The 25,117-nt window shown below is 39.2% G+C and overlaps 1 protein-coding gene across 14 annotated transcripts in view; it reads left to right on the top strand.

Moving 5' to 3' along the window:
- The window catches only part of TENM4 (teneurin transmembrane protein 4), a 1,541,819-nt gene that overhangs the window by 1,332,483 nt on the left and 184,219 nt on the right, over window positions 1-25,117 (top strand). For 11 of the 14 annotated variants that reach the window (XM_031505163.2, XM_077781309.1, XM_077781308.1 and 8 more), the window contains 2 exons: window positions 3,393-3,491; window positions 5,569-5,804. In XM_031505163.2, the coding sequence (XP_031361023.2) occupies window positions 3,393-3,491; window positions 5,569-5,804 (335 nt within the window). Of the gene's footprint in view, window positions 1-1,280; window positions 1,311-3,392; window positions 3,492-5,568; window positions 5,805-25,117 lie in introns of those variants that run through there. The other 3 variants (XM_077781310.1, XM_021533846.3, XM_077781311.1) reach the window with 2 other exon arrangements.

The following is a 25,117-nucleotide window of genomic DNA, read 5'->3' as shown; positions in this document are numbered from 1 at the left end:
AATACACTGTTTTAGTAGTGCAAAACCTTAAAGGCTGTCCTCATTTCTTCTATGAAATCATTGTGGATGAAAATTTTTCAAGAGCTGAAGCAGAGTGCTCTTGTTGCAGGTTGGATTGGTCACATTATTGCTGTTAATCAGATTGGCAGTTGGAAGTCTACCTGCATGAAGGGCTCTTTCTGCATTATTTGATGATTTCACTCTAGCATCACAGATCAGTCACATTTGTACTTGGTCCTCAGTCTAGCCATTTTATTAATTTGGTAGAAAACAGATCGTTTCAAGACTGATGGTGAGGCTTTTGACACACTGGTTGAAATGGTGTATTTCACCCAGTGTTTCTTTTTGACAACGAGCATGTTGGAAAATACGTAATTTTGTGCCAACAGCACAAAATTTTCCAACACCAAATGAACACTGCTGACTGTTCCTTCACTTATACAACATTAAGACAATAAAATGTGTTATGATGGTGTCATAAAGAGGAGGCTGAGATGCATAGCTGATCAATATATCTGTGACCAACTTCTACTCTGACAGTCAGCTCTTCTGGCATGCAGAGGTCTTCCATTTCTTTTAGTGGGAATTGTGTAGACATAAAAGACCAGGCTTCAGAACTGTTTAGCAAACTTGGATGCCCAATTCAGCCTCTTCCATGAGACTAATGTTCCCCATTTTCTCCACTGCAAAGATTTTTAGAACCAAATAAAAAGACCATCACCTAAGAAAATAAAATATCCAATATGTAGAAATATAAATCCTGGCCAAGAGACATTAATCTAAGAATAAAGGCTTTTGAAGTTAGGAGATTATAGTAATCTCATGTCAAAAATGGAATTGTATTTCTGTTGGGTTTTTTATAATCCCATATTAGTCAACAGAGAGAGAACACAAAAAGAAAAAAGCTGCATCTTTTAAACAAGGATTGTCACAGGCTGTGGAACATGCCTGCAGAGTTTGAAGTGGCTTGATTTTGGCTGCCATGGACTCCAGGCAGTTTTCAGAACTGGGAATTCAGACTGCTTTGTCACTGCCTGGAAATTTCTAAACCATAATGCAATGGCAAGCAGAGATATGCAGCACAAATATACAACTGACAGGATAAGCATATCTGAGAATTTTGTATGTTGCAAGAGGAAGAGCCCCTCCTCTTCTCTCCCTCCTTTTCATTAGTTTCCCTTTACTCCCTTTTCTCTGTTTCTCCTTTCTCCTCTTTCTTTTCCTGTCTGCTCCCTTTTTTGTTGCTTTAAAAGCCATATATTATCAAGGTTGTGATGAGAAGATCTTTGCTCAGCAGTCACTCTTGACAGGTAAGTTCCCCCCATATTTATTCCTCAGTCTTCTTCCTTCTGTGGCCTCCTTTCTGTTCCTTTATATGAAACCTTGTGGGAGCAAACAAATGCTAACTAGATGGACATTTAGTTGACAAACCAGCAGTTTTTCAGGAGACTTCCATTCCCAGGAAATTTCACGTGGTAATCATGTAAGGTCAGATTTCTGCCACCACTACTGGCTAGGAGAGAGTGTTTTGTAACTAGCCAGTGATTTACAGGTAATCTCCAAGGGAGCAGACTCCGTGAGCCTTCCCTGAGGAAGAAAGTCATGCATCAGTCCCTCAGGTGACCCAGCGACCTATCTGCTACAAATGCATACATTATGAGATTGTGTAACCCTCCCCTCTTCTGTTCTGTTGACAATCCACAACTGAAATTCATGGAACCAATTTGACATGGATTTTAACTAAGGATGAACTGTTATTGATTGGTGTGTTGCCAGGTGCCTTGCCTCTTACCCATTAAATGCTCAGTCCATGCACATATGCTGCTTCTTTTTGCATTGAGCTCAGCATCCAGTCTTTTCTGCATTCCTAGGGAATGTGAGGAAGCCACAAACACTTGGGAATGGATTGATGTCTCAAGTGCTATGGCACACAGCTCATGCATGTTGATCCACTTTATTCCAAAGCTATGAATAGGAGTTACTTCACTTTCATTCAGACCAAGGAGTAGATCTGCTCTGTCAAAGCAGCCCAAAGGCCTCCAAAAGCAAGGAGTTGAGCTAAACAAGTGCTGGCATTAGCAGTGAGAAGAGGAGGAAGTAGAAATGAAACTTAAGTTTGAGAATATTTTAGAAGAAACAGTATCAAGGTTTGTGCAATGTGACAGGACTGGTTTCTCTTGGTTTAGCATGTTTCCTGAATCCAGTTTCTTTCACAGGAATTCTTGTTTGAGTTCATGTCACTTAGACCCTCTAGGCTCTTAATCCTGCATAAGTGATAAAATGTCACAATGCTGTTACATTTTTTTTTTGCCAGGGGATTTATTCGCAGTCAGGCTTAGATTCAGTTTTGATGCTGAAAACAGACATGGGCAAAATCAGGACTGTATTTTGTTTTAAAAAACATGGGAAGAATGTTCTTTTGCCAGGTCTTGAGAAACAAGCCCAAAGGTGAGAAAGACTGTTTGTTCCCAGCTGTGCCTCTGAGTTAATTCTTAATGTTCCTGCTATTCTCTTCAAAAAGTACAGAACAGCTTAGAATTTGTAGGTCAGAATGTGACTCTTAAAAGAACATGCCAGGAGGACAAATACTGCAAAATATCGCTGCTGTGTGCAGTGTCAGTCCCAAGCATTTGCATGTGCAGGCCCTAAGTATCTTGCTTATTGCCTATATTATCCAAATTATAGCCAATACTCTGGTGTTGGAGTTTGGGTTACAGCTTAACCTGTTTCTAGCTTACATCTCTTTATCATCAAGAGACTTTGATTTGGAATACTCATCTTGAGCAAAATTTACATTTGGAAAATTTACTTTTTACTCTATATGCTTAGTTATTATTCTACAGAGGAAAAGAATCAAATTGGAAACGAAAATGCTCTCAAATCCAAAACTGAAACCAAAGCAAAGAAGTGGCAGATTTTTGCTGGACATCCATAACAAAGTTAGATGCAAGAGTGCTACCAAAGTGCTGGCCACAGTGGGATACAGATACTGTACTGTGCCTTTTCAGAGTTACAGTAACACAGGTGCAGGAGTATAACCAGATTATAGCTGGGCTGGATTGAAATCTGTTTCTTTGGATCCAGGAGTTTGGAAGGTTTCACGTGTCACTGGCAATAAATAATGTGCAATGAACAGACATCCCCTTTTTTGATACATGCACATGGGTGTGTGTGCTTGTATGTGTGTATATGCATATATATATAGTGTATATATAAAGAAGTGAACATTTTAAAAAGCTATATATGTATATGTGTAGCATTTTATACATATAAATATATGGTCCATCATTCTAATTCCATGCCCAACTGCACTATAACCATTGGGGTTTATAAGATCACACTTCATATATGCATGACTCACTGGCTTCATTCATGTTTCCATATGTATGTAGAAACATAGCAAAGCAGACATTCCTAGAGACATTGCAGGACAACCTCATTGAGATGGACATTCTCACCTCCTCCCGACATGACGGTGCTTACAATGATGGGTATGTGACACTTACGTGGTCTTCCTGTTTACTGTACAGTCATTATGATCTTTGCATGAAAGCATTTGGTCATATCAGTGATGTTTAAGGGCAACACCATTGCTGACCTCTTCCAATATGGCTTTAAAAAATTAATTTCTGGGTCATTGTGTCCTGTACATATTAATGGAAAACTCATTAATATGCTAGTGAGACACTGCATGCCACTTGCTTTTTATCCCCTTATTGTTTTGATAGTCATATGATTTCTAAGAAGTACCTACAGTAATTTCAACTCTCATATTAACTAAAATTAATTTAATTTTCATAAAAATCGGAAACCTTTATTGTGCTGACAGCCTGATACTTCACTGTTAAATTGATGTCTTCCACATACATTATCTGACAAGTGTCTGCTAGTGGTGTTTGTAAGCCAAGCCTTGGAGTTTGACTTTAACCACCCATTCTGGAATCTTTACACAAATTTTGATCATACAAATTTTGATCATGTAAATTTTAAATTATAAATGACTTCCAACTTGACAGTTGGTGCCAAAACTGTTGATTCTTGTGTTGGCAACTCATAATTTGGTAACCATCATTCACACAAGAGCTTATTGGTGTGCTTGAACACTGCAGGTACCTCTTCTCAGAACAGATACATTGCTATCTAAATAAATACTTTTCCAAAACAGGATAGTATCTGACTTATTGTAAAAATATTTTTTTTATTTTGAGCATTAGTAGAAATGAAGAATCTTTCTCTAATGCTGAGCAGTCATGCTTAGAGTACCAATATAGAACCATGGCTGTATTATTACAGACACCTATTTTGGATAATTATATGTTACATTTTCCTGCATGAATTGGTGGCTTTTCTTCCCTGTGATGTTTCTGCATGTGAAGTTTCCCCCTGTGACTGCACAAATAACTTCATGGGGAAAATAGAGTGACCTCTTCATCTGGTATTAACTACTGACTGATTCCCATGAATCCATGCTGATTGCATTTACTCTGGCTGCAAATCTGGCTCCATAAGCCATGGCAGAATGTGCAAAGGGCATTGGAGCTGCTTCTCAGTCCTCACAAGCTGCATTTTTGTTTTACAGAAGCATGGTGGTAGATTAGTCCACTCCATTTCCCAGGTTTCATTCCCAGAATTTAAATGCCTTTTACAGCATGATGTCCCACCAAAATCAGGTTTTTCATTTAATATTCCCATGGACAGAAGTTTTACTGGGACATTTCATTTCAGGAGCTCATGGGCTTCAGTGTGTTCTTTTCATGCTGACTTCCATGAGCATCACCTGAGGTGCTCGTGGGCTGGCTCTCAGGCTGTGTTTGTCATAATGGGCAAAATGTGGTGCCTCCCAATGTGTCACTGGACAGGAAATGCTGTTGCCTTTGACAGTAATTCACACTTTTTTAAAAGTAGCCTTCAATCCAAGGTGCTCTGGACTGCTTTATGGAAGCAGGTGCCTCTTCCCACTGGCAATACACAGGGCTTTGATGCTTTTAGCCGCGCCTTTGTCTGACACTTAAATTTGCTGGATGGGGACAGTGTGAATATTCCCCTCTGTGACAATTTGGGTGCTATGGAATGGCTTAAGCTCTTTTACCCCATCTCCATTCACCGATGCCACACAAAAAACGCTCTCATGCAGTGATCAATAAATTGATAAATACCCTCCCTTCTTTAATCTGACCTCTGCTCCTCTTCAGCCTCCGTAGGGCATTCCTGTGGGAGTGGGAGCAGGCTCCCAGTTCTGCCCGTGCCACCAGTCTGTCGTAGCAGTGCTTGGGGTTTTCATCTCACTCTAACGCCAGCTCTTCCACAGAGTGGACTCCCGCCCTTGAAGAGTTCTCTGTGGCATTGTTGGCACTGTGATTTTTGTTGTTTGGTTTTGTTTTCTTTTACTCTTTGTGACTTGCCTTTGATTTTTATTCTTCTCTTTTGTGCATGCCATCCATGTCCGTAGCCAGCATTGTGTGGAGCTGCTTTCCTCGTCCTGGCAGCAGTCGCCATTCTCCCACCTCACACCTCCCTCAGCATCGATTTGTGTGAGGAGTCACTTGCTGTTGGTCTTTCTTCCCTCAGGCACTTCCTGTTCAAACCTGGAGGCACTTCTCCCCTTTTTTGTACAACGTCGCCAGGATATCCCCTGACGTCCAGCACTGTGTACTCGCCTCCCCCTAGGCCCCTTCCCAGAAGTACCTTTTCTAGGCCTGCCTTTAACCTGAAGAAACCCTATAAGTACTGTAACTGGAAATGTGCTGCTCTGAGTGCCATTGTCATCTCAGTCACGCTGGTGATCCTGCTGGCCTATTTCATAGGTAAGCTTGTTGCTGTTTGTTTTTCTTTCTTTTATTTCATTTTTCTGCAAACCCTCCCGTACTGCTAATGTTTGGGAAACAGAAGGTCAAGACTGTGGTACGAAGTGATGGGGAAATAAGGCATCTGTTGACTTGTTTGTGTTGCAGTGTTGTGGTAGGGAGCTTAACACCTGTCATAAAGCCAGAAGGGCTTAGTAAAACATGAGTCACATGAGGGAGTTGTACTCCCTTCAATATCATGGACTGTTTACATCCTGCAGAGGAAAGTGTACCTGGAGTGAGGCAAAGCCACCAGGTTTTCTCTAAGCATCCCATTAAAACAGGTGGTGAAGTCCATGTCCCAGTCTCAGTGACATCCAGGTCCGTCAATGTTGACTTTGATGGGACAGGATCAGAACCAAGATCCTGGTACACAAAAATGTGGTTTCATTTTATCATTTGCTGACACACTGTGACATTTAACTAATTATATTGGAGTTCACAGGGTGACCAGGAGGATGGAGAAGGACTGGGTTGAGATTGTGGCTCATCAGGGCCTTTTTAGAGTAGCTGGTGCTGGTGAAATCTGCATCTTGGGTGAAAAAGCAGTGGATTTTTCTTTAACTGTGCATGATCTGAATTTCTTTGTTTTATGCGGCTTGTCAGTGTTTATTGCAAGAAAGCATTCTTATTGTTTGTTGCAAAAATAATTGAACTGCTAGAAGTGAAAATTGTATTTTTAAGCCTGTAAAGCTGGAATGTTACCATTACTTTTTCTTCAGTTCTGTTTGATATATGAGTTAAAAATATCTTTAAAAAGTCCATTCCTAGACTTCTATGTTAAACTGCCTGTGGTGCAAACTCCAGTTGTCAGACACTTTTAGATGTGATCGTGGGTAAAAAAAGCCCATTTCTTATGGCACAAATGAGTCTTTTTGATTTTGCTGTGACTTCCTGTACACTAATGATCTATAAAAGGTTGTGGTTAGAATTACAAATCTTAGTCTGGATCGAAAGATTTTGCTTTCATTTTACGTGAATATGATTAGCACCACCACAAAGGATTGCTTTTACTGTGTTCCTTTTATATACACTCCTTTTATGACTGATATTTTTCCACTTCTGCCTTGCATCATATTCTGGTCACTTTTATGTCTCCTGTAAGAGGAACAGGAATGATTAATTAACCAGCATTAAATCAGCAGCAATTTGATGAAATATGCAGTCAGTTTTCATCATTTGCTATGTACATTTGGAGTCACTTTTCACATTTGTCTGGTATTCTCCTTATACTTCCCCTGAACATGGTTCCTTTGGACATAATCTCAGTGTGTCAGAGGACAATCATTTCAGCTCAGCACAGCAGTGCCAGGAGGAGGAAGAGGTGTGTGCTGGTTGACAGAGAGAGACCAGTTTTGTTTGCTGCTCTCCAACTCAGAACCCTGTCTCAGAGTTCACAAAAGATCACACTCCTGCTTCAAACCACAGTTAATGTTGTTAAAAGGAAGGTCCATTGAGTGCCCTCCCATCCTTTTTATCCTCTATCCATTCAGGTGAATTCAGTGGCATTTGCCAGACACCACAGATCACTGGCAAGGTGCCAGAAATGCTGAGCAGGTTGAACCACTGTAATTATGGGTCATAATTACTAATTTCTAAGGGAACTACCAATTATTAAAAATCAATTCCAATGGTTCAGTTCAGCATAAACATATTTAGCAAAGATTGTCTCTACCAGACCTAGTGTTCTGATCAACGAGAAAAAAGGCAGATATTTAATTAGATTTTGATGAAAAATTGTGTTTAATTTCAAGTATAATCAATTATTAATTACTGTAATGAGTGATTCTGGCGGGGTTTACTAATTAACTCATTTAAAAATTATGAATAACCTTTTCATTTGTAATTATTTTTTACATCCTGTCAAGTTGCAGATGAGAATTGTATCACCTAACTCAAAAGAAAAGAAATGAACGAGAGAGTTAAAATGTACTTTTACTAAGTTAAACTGAGACATTTTGCATTTTGAAATGAACTATGGAATTCTTAACAAGAACTTGAGAACTTGTTTATTATTCCAAGTAACATGATCTATTTGCAAACAAATTACTGGTGTTTTCCTCCGATTTTAGGCTTCCCCCTCCCCCCCCCCCAAACATTTGCACAGTTTCATTTTGTTGCAGATACCTTTTTTCACATAAGCAGTACCTTGCTCTTTTCAATGCCATGGGGACAATCTGAGTGGAGGTACAACTTAGTCATTAATTAATGGTCTAATCTGTATAGCAGTCTATGGGTATTGGGAACTTGACTGTTTTCCATCTGCTCTTGTTAGTCAAAACAACCACAGAAATTATCTTTTAATGACCATTTTCATCCCCCAGGGCAAACAGAGGTCATTGGAATGGTTCCCATTTAAGTGATTGGGAAGAAGTGACTGGACTTCAGGTTGGCTCCCATTGCAATAGTTTGGCATTTAATCTGTTTTTTTTTTACGCTGGTTGGATAATGGAAATACTTCAGAGTGATATCTAGTATCAGAGGGGTGGGTGCCCATCTGAGCCAGGCAGAGCTGCATGGAAACAACAAGACACTGGTCATTTCTGAAGTTTTTTGCTGAAGCCAGTTCATTTTTGAAATTTACCTGGAGGATTTGCTAAATCATTTGTTTGAGGCTAAAAGGCAGAGTTTCTATTATTTTGTGTAAACCTTTATGGCATTTAGCAATCTGAAGTTCATTTATCTTGCTGGGCTGTTTCAAAATGAGGAGAGGAGACATAAATAAGTGTCCATGGCAGCTGATGGCTGCTGTCATGTGTCAACACTGTCATCAGGTGAAGGTTTTACAGGGCTGAGTCACTGGTCTGGAGAGATAACGACAAACAAAATATAATAAAGTGTATTAAGCACCAGAAGCTGGTTTTCATTTGAATTAACTAGCTTTTGATTGACTTTTGCCCCTTTTCAGAGTCAGACAGTGCAGTGATTACAGTGCCCATCAGTGGTTTGCACACACACAGCTTATGCAAATCCCATGAGCTCCAGAGAAGCCTGTCTCATGCAGTGAGAACACCAAGAAGAAAAGTAGGGGCATGTCAGGGATGCAGCATTAAAGTGATGGAACCATTGAAATCAAGGCCTCTCTTTAAGCAGCTCAGAACTGCCCTGCACATTTGCTATTTCAGTAGTTCCTGAAGAGACATGACTTTAAAATTGAATTCCCCATTTTAGGAATGTCCATTCAATGGACAGCTAGACAAGAAAAATTTTCATGGTTTTTGCTGGGATTTGGTGGGGTCTGTATAGCATTGAGTTCTGCCTTGGAGGGCTAATTTCTAGCAAGATTCTAATGGCAGAGACTCCCATGAGATGTGTTGCTATGCTAATATTTTGCCAGCAGTTCCTGTACCTTATAGATGCCAGACGTGCTAGCAGAGCATTGTAAAGTCTCTGCCATTGCTGTACTGCTTGGGAGGAAGTTTAGAAACAGAAAATACCTGTTTGATTGTCCAGATCTCCATGCCCGGCAGCTGTTTGGCTAGGTCTGTGGAACAGTTTCTGAATTAATTAGTGATGGAGAATAGTTTCTGCCTGTTTAAACAGAAGTTATTATCCTCTGCCTGATGTAGATTCCAGACTAGATGGAAGTACAATTTGATGGTGTTAGGCACTTGCAATTTTCCTATACTTAAGCATGTGCTGCGGTTGCATGGCATGAACAGCAAGAAAGATGGGCATTTGATTTAGATTAAAGCTAAGGCTGGAAAATATATTATGGAGCCAAAACAGTCGTTCCTTTTTATTGGAGTCAGAGCTCTCTACTTTTCAGCTCTGTGTTCATTTGAAGTCTGTACAGATGCAGCTTCACTTGAAGAACAGTGTTGCTTGCTGCAGGCAAAATGCTTTGACAGTAAAAGTGTGCTAGGACTATGATGTGTTTTATAAAGCGTCTTTCTTTTTATTGTCTAAGAATCACCCAAAAGCTAACTTTAACTCAGTTTGTCCATGGTTCTTTGATGCTATGGGGCAAACCCAATCTAATGCAGCTCTCCAAAGCTCTTAGAAATCTAATTAGCAGTGGATGTATTGTGTACCAATTACCATAGTAAGAGTTCAATAGGAAAAGTTGCTAATGCTTAATTATTAAACTTGATCCGTATCTATTAATGGTACATTTATACCTTGATATTAAGGTTATAAGTAAATATAAAGCAATTTATTACCCTGCCAACAGGCTACTTTCACTTTCTGCTTTAATATTTATTTTCTGATCCCAGATTAAGTTCTATTTTGCTACTGTTGACATTTGTTCTTTTGATTTACAAGGATTGTAAGTCAAAAATCTTTGAATGTTTTCTATTTCCAGTTTGTCTTTGATAAAATGCAGAAATGGGAGCTAAACAATCTGTTCTAGCAAAGGCTTTATGTTATGGAGTCAATCTGTTACCTCAAGCAGAGCTTTGAGGTCCTTTCTTGGTTCTTTCACATCTTGACATAATCACTGTGCTCTGTTCACTAAGTAATTGCAAACTCATTTACTTAATTTTACCCTTAATAAATAAAAGTGTTAGATCTGGTCTAAAAGGTGGTTTAGTATTACCAGTGATATATTTTGTGTATTTTAAATATTTGTGAAACAACATTCCAGGACACTGGTTGAGAAGGGGCTATCATCGTGAGCCAGCACTACCTTTTTTCTCCTTTATAGAACTTGAATATGTGGGGTTTTGGTTTTTTCTATTAAAGCTGACTCTTATTGTACCAAATGCAGACAAATATTGGTGGGGCAAGAGGGTTAATGCCTCCCTCACTAAGCAGGACAGATCCCTGACGTTTAGGAAATGTGGGCCTTACTCTTCTCATGCACATTCTCCTCTTAAACTGCAGCAACTCCATTTCCTTCAGCACTGGTTCAAAAGCAGTCAGAGTCAGTGGCATTGGGCCCAGTGTCTGCAACAGGAGCTGGAAAAATCTGCATATATTTTTAGAAATTCCTGGTTCTGGAAATTGATCTGACTGAAGATAAAATATAAGTCATTACAGATGTTAACCCTTCAATCCAGTTTTGAATGATCTGCTTTATTGTTGCGCCCCAGATTTTCTCAGAAAGGCTAAGGCATGAAAATAGTCTCAACCTCATGGAGAGATGCCATCAACTTGAGCTTCTGTCTGACTACTCAAAAATGCATGGAGTTGCAGAAATCTTTATGCATTTTTTTTGTTCTGTAGCAAAGAGATGGGAAGGTCACAGGACTCTGTGTTCACCTCAGCCACATTTCACTGTGTTAGAGAACCAGTGAGGGCAGCTGCTGTGGGTAAGGTTTACAAGAGGCTGGTGAGGAGCAGTGAGTTCAGGAAAGCTGCCTCAGGGAATCTGGCAAAATACCCTTTCCCTGGCCAGATCCACAATGAAATAGTGACTGAAATGCTTCAGCTCCACCTCTTTACTAGCATTGCCCCATCTCCCTCTCAACATGCATGCACACATGGAGATTAATTATCAGGGAAATGAGAAAGACACAAAATTAAATCAATGGCCTTAAACGAAAAGACAGTAGGTTCAGATAGACACTGGGAAGAAATTTTTTACTGTGAGAATGGTGAGGCACTGGTACAGGTTGCCAGAAATGTGGCTGTCCCATCCCTCAGAGGTCAAGGCCAAGTTGGATGGGGCTTTGAGCAACCCAGTCCAGTGGAAGGTGTCCCTGCCCATGACAAGGTGGTTGGAACTAGATGGTTTTCTTTTTTTAAGGTCACTTCCAACCCAAAGTATTTTAGGATTCTGTGCAAATTAAAACGCAGTTACATTGTCTTACATTTGTGCCTGTTTTGTTGTCTTTTGCTGCAGCTTTAAGTACATGGTGGTATGAATTCTAATGTAGATATTTTATTTTCTATCACCTACAAAGTCATCAAGAGCTCTTTGTATTATTAGGTGATTATGTGCATCTTTTTTTTTTTACTTTGAACTTTCCAGTGTATGTTTGGATAGCAGCTACTCTTAGCTTTGTAATTTAGAGTGAAGGAAGTACAAATGATTTATCCACTAGTATGCTTTAAAATAAAGGTGATAAAGGTACAAGATGCCACTTTAAATTTATTCTTGTGAAGATCAATTCATTTAGATGGGTGTTAAAAACCTTGCCATAGAAACTCCATTAAAGAACATTTCACTGTTTCAATCTAAATAAGATTTGTAAGCTGAACTTAAAAGTGTTGTAATTAGAGAAATTATGGATACGCTTTTGAAAGAATTACAGAATCACTTAGGCTGGAAAAGACCTCTAAGATCATGTCCACCTGCAGTGGAACATGACAGTGTCAAACTACAGCAAAAAGTGCCATGTCAGGTTGTTTCTTGAGCACCTCCAGGCATGGTGACTCCACTACCTTCATGGGCACTCCATTCCAATGCTTAACAACCCTTTCCATGAAGAAATTCTTCTATTGTCTAACCTGCACCTCCTCTGGCACAGCTTAAGACTGTGTCCTCTTGTCCTGTGACTTATTGCCTGGGTAAAGAAGCAGACCCCCACCTGGATACAAGCTCCTTTCAGGTGGCTGTAAAGAGCCATAAGGCCACATCTGAGTCTCCTTTTCTCCAGGATAAACACCCCCAGCTCCCTCAGCCACTCTTCATAGGACTTACTCTCTAGACCCTTCATGAGCTTCTTATCCCTTTTTGGACTCAAAGGAGAAACACTTCTGCAAGAAAATATTACTGGAAAAGTAGAGCAGAAGATACTGCAGACCTGCTTATTTTCCCAGACTTGCCCAGTCTGTGGAAACTGGGAAATACAAAAATGTAGGTATTCCATGTGATGATAGTATGTTCTGAACTTGGCAGCAAAAATTCTGCTTTGCAAAGTGGTTAGTACTTCTTCAGAGTCTACAGTGATAAATATACTGGGCAAGTTTACATCTTCTCTCAACTAATTCAGTGTTTATTGGAGTCAGGAAGAAGCCTAAGGATTCCCATAATTTTCATTTAAAACTGCTTTCTCAATTTTAACTATGTTAAAATCCATAAACTGTCACATTGTGCAGGCTGACCTCTTTGCACATTGAAGCCTAGCAAACTCCAGCTATTTACCATTTTGCATAGGTAAGTCACATACCTCCTTCAACTAGCTTTTTCCCAGCTTATACGTGTAAGTATCTCATTAGGTCTTTCTGGGCTGTAAAACTTACATTAGGATATTCTGTACAGCATGTTCTTGTGCTTACTCTTTAAGTCATTTGCTCTCTTTGCTTTCCAGTTGCCAGTGTCCTGTCTCATGGACACAGTTTGCAGTCCATTATCCAAAGTGTATAGGCTGACCATTGACACTTTTTGTTTGAATCCTTCAAATTTAGTTACTGCCCTGCTCTTCTGTTTTTCTGTTCTGCCCTCATCATTGTATTTCTCACTTGAAGTGTTTGAGTCAGCTACATGGTTAGTGATCCATGATTTTATATTTACTTACGTAACACTGATGCAAATGTTGAATAACTTCAGACCAGCTGTCAATTATTCAACTTCACAAGAAATTGTAACATGTAATGGTTATTCACTAGCAATGATAGCTTAAATGTCCTTCAGTTAGTTTTTAAACATATGTATGCATGTCTTTATACCCTTCAAAAATGCTTGCTTGTTTAATCACATCAAATTAAATCAAATGTCTTACTAAACTGCATGCTTGTCAAAGAATGAGTAACTGCTTAAGATCTGTTTTTCAGAAAAGCAATATGGTTGGCCTGAGATATCATACATTCACTTTATTTATTCTCTATCAGTTCAGTTCTGTGCTTTCTGTTATTTTGTCTGTAATAGATATCAGACTACCCAAACCAAGTGACTTGCATCCTGTCCTTTTCCCTTCTTAAATATTTGTAGAACATTAATCCTGTTCTAATTTCTTGGTAGCTGGTTCAGTATTAATTAGTGAGTCAGAGTCTTCCTTCTTCTTTACTGGGTGCAATTTAAATGACCCTGCAGATTTAAAAATGTTTGTCCTTAAATAGATGTACTTTATTATAATTCCTGGTTATTAATGGACTGGAAAAAAATTTACTTCATGTGAAATGATTGCATTATTGTAGTTATTTTCAAAAGCTAGAACAAAAATTCTTTTTGAAAACTTCAGTCTTTGCTACAACATTATTAGCAATTTCCCTATCCCCATCAATATTGCTACTCATTTTACTAGGTTTCAGTGCACTTAAAAAAAAAGTTCTGTTGTTCTGTGGGTTTTTTTCAATACATGTATTTTTTTTCTTGATGTCCTCAGCTTCTTTTTGCCTCTCTCTGTGGCTTTAGATTTATATAGATTACTCTCTTTTCCCCTATTGTTCTGGCTTTTATATATTACTTTTTTTTATTTCCACTTATTGTTTTATTTTGACACTGATTGAAGAGGTTCTTTTGTCAAAGTCTGATCCTCTTTCATCATTGTGGGATCACTGGAAGAATGACTTCCATTCAGAAGTAGACCACCACTATAACTGATTATTTAACCAGTCAAAAGCGGGTTGTGGTTAAGCATCCAGAGGCCTCCATCTGATCTGGGAGTCTACATCAGTGTGCCATGAAACCATGCATTAGTTGGCCCTTTAGGTGTCTGATCCTTCTGTAAAATTAAGAATCTCTAATACAAGGAGAGATTATTGTAATTCCATCTGGTTTTATTAAATGGTCAGATATGGGCTCTCAACATATAAGCTTTCATCAGTTGCTTTTAGTGAGGTTTTATAGTTGCTCTAAGCCCCCAGAAAAGAAAATAACAGAAGGCTGACTCCAGAAGTTCTGGCCTTGTCTTTATGACAGTAGCACAGATGTGCTGCTATAAGCTTTATTTCACGACTTAGATTGACCTTTGCACACAGATGCTGCAAAAATCAGTTTTACGGATCTTTATATGTCTTCTGGAAGGAGTTCTCATTGAGTCCTTGTTTGTATTTCATACTAATTAGTGTAAAATAATGTCATTTAATTGCAGTTAAGTGGAGACAGAAAGAATTGTTTCCTGTAATGGGCTTTTTTTCAATGTTTTTAAATACCAAATGTTTTTGTGGGTAACTAGTCATAGAGTGATATCAATTAGGGATGTCACTGGCAGTGAAAAATGCTCCTTGGTTATAGTTTAGTGTTTATCTCCCATAGTTTTCTAGCATAAATGAAAATACGGCTTCAAAGCCTGCTTTGCAGATAGGTCATATGTTTCTATTGAATGTGTGCAACGATGTATTCTCTGAGGTTTTTACCTGTAGTTAAAGTTGAGCTATGTAGTAGATAGACATCTTTATAGGGTGAGGTGTTGTTGTTAAGTATACTGCTCAGGTAACATCCTGATGACCTGTAAAATAATGAACAGAAGTCCAATCCACTCTTTTCCTCTTTGTCAAGATCTCAAGCCACTGTTTATGCTGAAACTTAAAAGCTCTGAAAGGACTACTTATGTACTTCCCTGTGAGATAGTAGGCTCTGGTGCTCTATAGATAGAGGTTGTTGAATCTTTGTGTTTTGATGCTAGTCTATAAACTCTCCCATCATCTCCAGCTTTTCCTATCTTCCTCTCCATTTGATTTTATCATACTTTAACTTCCAAGCATGTCCCTATTGCACTCAGAAGCTCTTGCCTAGACAGATTACAAGAACAGGATATGTTGGCTGTTTTTAGATATGTTAGCATGTGAAACAGCAGCAGCATCTCACCTTGCTTGCCCAGTACAACTGCAGCATCCCTTCATTATGCAAAGAAACTCTTTACAAAGCAAAACCAGGCAGTTTGCAGAAATTATGGCTATGCTTGCCGTGAGTATTTCAAAAGAATATCTAATTGGAGTATCAATGGAGAGAATCCCTTTCAGTTAAGAAAGAAATTATAATGAAATCAAGCATCAGAAGAGTTTCCTGAGGCTTTTGGTTAAAAAAAAAAAAAAGAAACAACAAAACTAAGTCCTTCAATCAAAGTATAATGATGTTCCAAACAGCATTAATCTTGATGGTTAGTAACTATTTATTTATTTTAGTATACCTTCCCCAGTCAGAGTGTATCATGGACTACTCCAGAGTGTGGAACATGTACGTGGGACTGTTCTAGGTGCCCAGCTGGTCCAGAAGGGGTACATTTCTCTGCTGTTAAAATCTTACAGGTACTCGGACCCAAACTACCTATTAAGAATGATCTCTGGTCTTTGCTAGCTGAACAGTGCACAGGAATTTGGAAGGCGTTGACTGACAGAACCAGTGCTGTGGGTAGAGTTCTTTCCAACAAATAAATGTTACAGACTATCAAGTTACCCTGCTTAGTACCATTTTATTCACTACTATCAACTTAGTCTTGGGGATGCAGGGGCAAAGCAGTGTGCTGTGTCCCTGAGCAAGCAGTTTGTTACATTTGTATTTAATGATAAACCCAAATTATCATGACCTAAGTTATCACAAGGGAATGTTTGGGCATCTCGCTACAAGAAATACACTGAGGTGCTGGATGGAGCATATTCAGAGATGGGCAGCAGAGGTGGGGAAAGGCTGGAGCACAAGTCTGGTGAGAAGCAGCTGAGGGAGCTGGGGTTGTTTAGCCTGAAGAAAATGAGGCTCAGGTGGACCTTATATCTCTCTACAACTCCTTGAAAGGCGATTGTAGCCAGGTGAGGTTCAGCCTCTTCTCTCAGGCAGCCAGTGACAGGACCAGGGGAAACGTGTGTAAGTTACACCAGGGAAGGTTTAGATTGGGTATTAAAAAAGGTTTCTTCATTGGAAGGGTTGTCAAGCAGTGGAACAGGCTGCTCATGGTGAAATCTCTGTGCTTAGAAGTGTTCAAAAGGCGCATGGATGTGGCAGATGGAGACGTGGTTTAATGGTGGACATGTCAGTGCTGGGTTAGTGGTTGGACTTGATGATCTTAGAGGTTTTTTCCAACTTTAATGATTCTGTGATTCTATAGCCTAAATGGATGTGAGAGTCGGCATCTGGATGCACCAGATGATAACGGCACTCATTTAGGCAACATTCTGCGATTGGATCTACTGTTCTCTGTTTATATTGCAGAAGTACTAAAGTAATGGAGAATTGTGACACCTTTTTTTTTATTAGGTAGAACAAGCAATGGTGTGTACTTTATCACACTTCTCATCCACCCTGAGCTGGCTGCCACAAAACTAGAAAATCTGAGTTTGCACATGCTCAGTAGGGACCTAGTTAGAGTGCAGTAGCAAAATTCTGTGCCGAATGTTCCTTCTCTTTCCAACCCCCTCCTACTGCTACCAAGCAGACTGCACATATGGCATCCCTAGAAAGCAATTGAACATGCTACAATGCTGGAGTTGCCAGGGTTGAGTGGTAATTTCTGTGCAATTGTTCTGCTCAGCATTGGGCCAGTGGAAAAAAATAGCCTGTGATGAGGGGAATTAAAAGCTATTACAGAGTACATATGCATACAGGGGTTGATGTAAAATCACAAAAGCAATCTTAATTCTGTTCTTTGCTCATTTTTGAGTGCTTGACTTGGCAAACTTCAGGTTTTTAGCAACTGCTTTTTAGGTAAAATTAAATACAAAGATGGCTATGGGTCTTTCTAGAACACTGTGGGTTGCACTTGCTAGCACTTGCCTTATTCTATGTGCTGGATTTAGTTCTAAGTCCAAGGGAACAAATCATCAGGTTTTGTTATAGAGCTTTTTACACTGATCTGAACCATTCATTTTGATTTACAGCACCTGAAAGTATTGTGCTGGATTTTGCTCATGGTCTCTGGACAGAAACAAAAATTATTGTGCTGTTAATTGTGCTGTGTCACCCACTTTATCGACTTTCTCAGACCATGCATTTGTACCCATTTGCCAAGCCCTTGTACAGGGAAAAAAAAAAGGGATTTTTTTTCCCCTCTTCAGAGAGTGTTTGTTTTTCTAGTATATGTAAAGAAAAACTAGAAAAGAAATTAAAGCTTTCCTAGCCTGCTTTAAACATACCTGTATTTTTTGTCATCCAAAGCAGCTAAAACAGCACAATACTCCTGGTACAGTTAAAATTTCTTCATGTCTCTTCCAGCAGGCTCAAGGCTGATTCTGCTTTAGAGCTCAGTTTTGATAATGCTGATGAGCACTCTGGCCCAGATCTACAAAATGTGTACATTTGTTCTGAACTTTAAACACCTCCATCATCACCTTGAATTCACTAGATTTACTTAGGCTAAGTAAAGCTCAAGTTAAACCTGTGCTTTGGACATCAAGGGATTCTGAGATTGTAATTTTGTTAATTTTTCTTGTATCAACTAGCACAGCCCAACTGGGGCTCTGGTGCTTTTAGAATGTGCATAGTGACTAATAACACTAATGAAGTTTTCAGCTGATTTTAGGATTAAAACACAAGCAGTGGTCTCAAAGACTTTTACTTGTCTTACTATAATAAAATCATGTTCATGTTCAGAAGGACAGATGAACAGGCAGCCATCTGAGAGATCAGCTCACACATCAAATTCTACAGCAATATTTAGATCTTCATTCTTAAACTGGGATTTTTCATTTAAACTCTGATCCCACCTCTTTTGTGCTGGGGTTTTAGAAGAAGAGGGATATATTTTATGACTTCTGCCCAGCAAACTGTGTTTTTTAGACTTCAGACAAATTATTGTATTATTTTTGGAAGGTAAGTTTTTTGAAAGTTCTCTAGTTGAGATAACAGGGAAGGAAGCATGTGAGAGCGTGTGGATCTACCTATGTAAATTACACCATTTTTAATTAGTGCTTTACAGTTTATATGTGTGTAATGAAAGGGCGTTTGTAAAATTATACTGTCCACAACAGGCTAGCCCAGAATTTTAGTAAATGCAAAGTAGGATAAGAGGCCCTCTAGTAGAACTGCCTGTCCTCATTTCTCTAATTGAAGTGAGTACCCCAGTGGGAAAACCATTATTTCTAATATTATATACACAAATTATAACTCCATTTAGAGGTATAGTGGGACCATCTTTTAATTGACTTTGATCTTGAAGAAATATCTCCATAATACTTATTTTAATATGGTCTCTGCCAGACAGGATATCTAGAAGGCAAAATATTATTTTACTGAGAAAGACCTGAGCATGTGTAACACCAATTTTACCAGAGCTTTGAAGGCTGAAATAAGTTTCTTTGTTGCAGTAGGCTGGCTAATAGCAGCCAAATGCTGCTGAGGTTCATCTTTCCACTTCCTATTCTATTTGGAATTAGTGTAAATGGTAAAGGAAATTACCAAAGGTATTTAGGCAGTCAGCTCCTCAGATAAACCATGCCACTTTTATGTCTATTTTTTCTAGAAGTTAACACTAAAAAAATCCTCCTGTAAAAAAGCATAATAACATTTAAATATACCTATTTAAAACTGCATTTTCCCTTTCCTGCAAGAAATTACAAGCTACTGTAGCACTGGAGGGGCCAATGATCATCTATTAATGATTTGAATGGACAGGGAATCATTCAAAAGACTTTGATCCTCAGGGGCAATTAGGAAGACATTGAATAGGAAGTGCTGACTCTTTGCATTGAACAAACACTGAGTTTAACTGCTTCATTTTAAAACATGCCTTTCTAGTCACTTCCTTGAAGGTTTCAAAGAAATGTGGTGCTTCAGCTGGAAGCCTTTCTTCTTCCTTATTAAGAGCAATTGGGAATTAAATTAAAATATAAAGTGTTCTCCTGAGAAGAAGCTAATGTTATTTGGTAGACCATCTGCTTCTATTGTGGAAATCATGGATACAGCTCCTCTTCAATCAGAAGGGGTCAAAGAATAACTAGTTAGTGTCAAATCAAAGCAAGTAAATGCATTTGTGGCAGGATTTCAGGTGATTAGCACAATGCTTTGTTTTCTAAAAAGGTAGTTGCCACCTTGCTGGCAAATTTTTAAAAGGTAGGAAGCTCTCTATCATTTGTATTCCTCCTTTACATGTGGTAATTCTGATTGAGGGAAGGAGAAGGCATGAATTATATCCAAAATAACCACTTTTGGTACTTGCATAGTTTAAATGTGAAGCAATAGTCGGGCAGCAAGGTAGAATCCCAGGAATTGCTAGATATATCCCATAGCATGTGTCAGTACTGAACTGGCTGTGAAAGCACCTACATCATATTTTAGGATATTTGAGGTCCTAAAAATGTCCCACAAACAAACACAACACAGACACCTCTCCATTTTATCAGCAAAATCCTTCCTCCCTTAACCCTGAGATGGGTGGATGCAGGTTGTCCAATTCTTAGATGAAGCAATTGCGTCCCAGCCTAACAAAGTGTCTTCAGTCCCAAACTGTGATGGAGGCTTGAAAACCCTTTTTTCTCATAGAAAGTGGATCATTGAGCAGTTAGGAGGGGAGGCAAATGGGGAATTTTCAATAGTGAGCATTACCCTAAATGTCCCTCCTGGTGCTTTTTTTATTTTTCTTAACTATTGTCTTGTGTCAAATAAATCAACAGACAGGAAGCAGAGCCATGGGACCTCCCAGCTGCAGGTTTAGAGTCTTGACTTAAACAACATGTAATCAAGCTGCCTTTTGGGCTCCATTCCTTTGTGACCTGTTAATTTTACATTTCTAGCTGCACAGCAGCTCTAATCCATCTGGGTTGTGGAGAGCCTGGTATGCAGAATTCTCTGTTCCCACATGACTGCAGTCTTGTCCTGGTGTGCAAATTCACATTCATTCGGGCAAAAGATGATTTATGAAGTCAGGTTTTCCATTTCCTGAGTGAGAGTTTTAAGCCACAGATGGAAAGCATTTATGTATAGGAAATAATTTCAGACACTAGGAATGACACAGAGTGCAGTACAGAGTTTTTGGTCACAAAGTAACTGCCAAAATCCACAAAAGAAGTGGCCTTGCAGGAATCCCTCTTTCCTTGCCCCATGGTGACTGGCTGAGTGACCTGGGTATCTATGTGAATGGTGTGAATTCATGATATTACAAAGCACTGGGGTCTTCAGTCAGGATACTAGATCTCAATTCCAGATCTGTGAACCTGTTCTTTGGGTATTAACTCGCTACAACATTCAAAAGTGTCCCCATGCTCTTAGATGAACAGCAGCTTGGATCTGTCTAGTCCCAGACTTGACCATACAATCAATCAGAGCAGATAGTATATGCTGCATCCAGCTTTTTGCCCTCTTGATACACCAGTAGGGCCATAGAGCCACTTCAGCCCTTGACTGTTGTGTGTTCTGCTACAGAAGCTTGGCCAGCACTGAAATGGAACCGTGTAAGAGAAAAGCAGTTTGATTTCTTTCTTTAATGTTTGTTTTACTGTTCCCATTCTTCTTAATCTTCTTTGATTTATTGAAGACTGACAAACCAGTGATTATTTCATGCTGAAAGGCTCCTTTTCATAACACTGGATGTCACAAAAATATGGTTTATTCTGCAACAGTCAATTCCACCACTTATACAAAAATCATATGATTTCAGTGTAGAGACAGTTATCCAGATAATTACAGTCAAGTTTCTTCCAGTGACAGGACTGAAAGCAATACATTTGCTTGAGTTGAAATTAACCCTGAGTAATTCTGTGGTGAGATTCAGCTTTTTCTCAATTAGGAGAAAAAAAGCAAAGCTCAGGTATCATTTTGGAGAGCAAGTTATTGTAGGTCTGACTAAACATGAAGGTTAAAGAGGAATATGTAACCACCACATATCTTATACTTGTTTCCACACAAATAGAGGAGAGCAAAGAAACAACCTGCAAAAATGTCTTCTCAACCACCGAGCTTCAGCTGGTTTTCCTATTCCAAATTCCTTATACTTTTTAAACTTATTTTTGCTCTATTCTAGCCTTCTTTTTATCAGTTTCTCTCATTCCATATTTTTCTCACCTCCTTCCCCTTTCCCATTTTTATTCTTGTTCATTGTGGCATCAGTCCTTCTCATTTGTTCCTCCTTCTCACACAGTGTTTTTCCATTTTCTCCTTTTCCCCATGCTGCACAGTGAGGCTTTGGAAAACCCTTCTCCCTCCCAGGAGTGGCCTTTTGGCTTGTGTTGGCTTAGGCTTAGCTGTCAGCAGTGCAGTGGGGTGCTTGTAGAAACCAGTGGAGTAGCAAAGCCAAACTTCTCCAGATGGAGCCCAGTGCCAGTGCAGCTGAGCTGGGGTGGCTGTGCAGAGAAGCTTCACTTTTCCAAAGCTTGTGCCCTCCCCTGTGTTATTTAAGCAAATATACTGACACATATGGGCATATGCTCTTACAAAAATATGGATTCAAAACCTGGAGTATTCTTAGTGCAAAGCAGCTGACTGGGGTTTTCAGATGAGAATCCCAAAAGATTTCTGTCTTGCCTTTATGCCCTTTACCCCTGCCCTTGCTGTAAGCTCAGGCTCAGGTACAGATCATTAATGTGTTTTGTTAAACTTCGATTCTGAGAAACTCTTTATTCATTGTTCAGGGCAAGATCAGTTGTTAGCTGGAAAAAAGTTGTTATTTTATTCTTTCCTTTGTTTCTGTAGCAGCTTTGTCTGGGTGAGGATCACCAGCCCAGCTGTGGTACCTGCAGAACTTAGCCCTGAGAGGGCAGGGGAGAAGGAAGCAGCAGAGCCTGAGCACTGCTGTGAGATGCTTTTAACAGACACTATGGAAACACCTGGTGGCTTCAACTGTAGCCTTAATCCAAACATAGTAATTGATTGGTTTGGTTATTTATTACACTTAGCTTGCTGCTTTGGGCAATGCAACAAGCTAATAAAAGGCCAGCAGTTTGTTTTTCAATTTTTGCTGACTGATGTGGTTTCTGGGGGTCTCATATGCTTCAGTAAGCATGACTTGTCTTTTCTTCTCCCTGTGATCTATCACAATCGTCTGCTTCTCTCTGCTAACTCCTTCGCTCCATCAACCTGTCCTAAGAGATGTGCATTTTGTTGACCATGTGAATTATTATCTTTGTTTGTCCTTTTTCATTCTAAATGTTGTATCACATCCTTTGTTCTCTGCTCCGCTGAGTAAGTTGTTTTGACTTTAGTGTTTTGCTGTCTCATAAGCAAGTGAGAATAACACAAAGATACTCAAAAGCCTGAGTGTATTCAAAAGAAACTTGGAAAGAATGTTCCTCTTTATTTGGCTTAACAGCATCTGCTGATGCTGATCATTGCATCCACAACTAGCTATGGAGTAGGAATAATTCAGTATAGGAAGAGATAAGATGTTAAAATCAGAAGAATCATGATCCTGAATACTTGGTTCCATCTTTGATTTATTTGCATGATTAAACTCAGATGATGCTAAACTGTTTGCAGCAAACTTTCTTTGCTAAAGTGAATCTGAATCCAGCAAAAGAACAGCCATATCACACTGGTATGGTTGAAATGCTGAACTCTGCAAAGTAATAAAACCCTGAAGGAACTGGAGTTTGATGTCCATTTTTTTTTTTTTTTTCCACCAAGAAGGCAACCACAGGTGACTTAAGACAGAGGATAAGGGGATTTAGTCTGCCACAGAAAATTCTGTTAGCCATTCAGCAAGTTTTAGGGCACATTTTGCTAGCACTTAGCCACAGGGGGAAAGGTCATGCAAGTCAAAGCTTTAAAGTCAAAACATGAGCATAATGGGCCAGAGGCCCCAGATGCCTTTATATCACCTAAGTTGGTGGTAGTGAAACAGCCCAGAGAGCATGGGGGGTTTCCCCTAAGTATTGTTTTCATTCCAGGAGAAGGGAGACAAGAGGGTTTTCTTCTCCATGGGGAATATAACCAAAGTTTCTGCAAAGAGCCTCTCATGGAGCTTCCTAGGCAGTGAAAGCTACATGGTATTTTACAAAAGTGTACACTTTAATGATTGTTAATTGCAGAGTGCTCTTTTAATACATGGGGAGCCTTCAATATCTGAAAATCTATTGAGCATCATGTTGGAGAGGGAGAAGGACATAGGGGCTTTTAGGAGGGCATTTACTCTGTCAACAGCATCTTGTATCTAGCTAAGCAGGGGGCGAAAAAAAAGCCAGAAGAAATGTCCACAGTGGGTTCCATTGACCCAGAGACTAAGAACATCAGGAATCTCAAACTATTTTTTACAGCTTTACCTCCCTTTTAGGAACATTACCACTTAAAAATAAATGATAATGCTTCTCATACATGGTTACAGGACTTTTCCATGTTTATGGTCCTTTGGTGTTTTTTTTTTTTTTTTTTTTTTAATGTGAGAAAGAAGTTTGCATCAATGTAGCACAGAACAAGGCTGCTTCCTAAAACCTTTAAACACAACTGTGTGCAACAACAGCTTTACGCATCCCATTGAGATGTGAAGACCCAAAATATCCACTGCTATTACTACGTAACTTTTTAGCACCAGTGTGGCAGAGCAAGTGAAGAAATTAATCTTCCACCAGGTTGCCAATCAGACGCTGCTGGTATTTGGAATATAGTAATGAAATCACTTATTCAGGTGACATCCTCATAACATACCTGCTATGAGAGTGTGTTTCCAAAGTAAATCAGCCTGTTTGTTCTTGTTTCAGGTTGACTTTTGTGGTTGTTGCCTGCCTATAGCAGAAGTTGCATGATGTCTGTTTGCCATATGAATGGGGATATTTATAGGCTTTTATTTTGTGCTTAGAAACATCAAATCAGAAATTCTGAATACAGAAGTAGCTATGAGCTTTTACACTGTTTTCTGAATTTTTAAGCCACTTGATAATCCAAATGATATTCAAATAATTCTGGTTTACAGCTGGATGCACAAACTTTTACGTGCATAGTGTGCATAGTTCTCATTCTCATGGCTTATCATTGGAGACTTTCTTACAGCCTTTGAATACTTTAAAGGAAGCTTTTAAGAAAGATGTAGAGATATGTTTTACTAAGGTTGGTAGTGACAGGACAAGGCCATAATGGTGTTAAATAAAAAGAGAATAGATTTAGATTAGATATAATGAATTTTTATTATCAGGCTGATGAGGCACTGGCACAGGTTGCCCAGAGAAGCTGTGGATGTCTCATCCCTGGAAGTGTTCAAGGCCAGGTTGAATGGGACTTTGAGCAACCTTCAAGCAACAGTCTAGTGGAAGGTGTTCCTGCCTATGTTGGTGGGGTTGAAAGTAGATGGTCTTTAAGGTCCATTCCAAACCAAACCATTCTGTGATTCTGTGATCTGTGTGATAATGAGATCAATGTACACAAGAAGCTTTTTGATTTAGATAAAATCTACTAGCAAAGGACAAAAGTTAACATTAATACAAGTCTTTTAACTACTGTGTAATAACACAATATCTGTGTTACAGATAATTTTGTCATATTTTCTATTTTGGGACATTGTAAGACACTTTTCAAGCATTGAGAATTGAGTGATGACATGGAATGGTTGATCCCCTTGCTCAAGTGGATGGATAATGTGCAGAAAAGCTGTAGC

The sequence above is a fragment of the Lonchura striata genome, chromosome 2 (genome assembly GCF_046129695.1).
Source record: "Lonchura striata isolate bLonStr1 chromosome 2, bLonStr1.mat, whole genome shotgun sequence".
Classification (NCBI taxonomy): Eukaryota; Metazoa; Chordata; class Aves; order Passeriformes; family Estrildidae; genus Lonchura; species Lonchura striata.
This window is presented reverse-complemented; position numbering and strand designations above follow the sequence as displayed.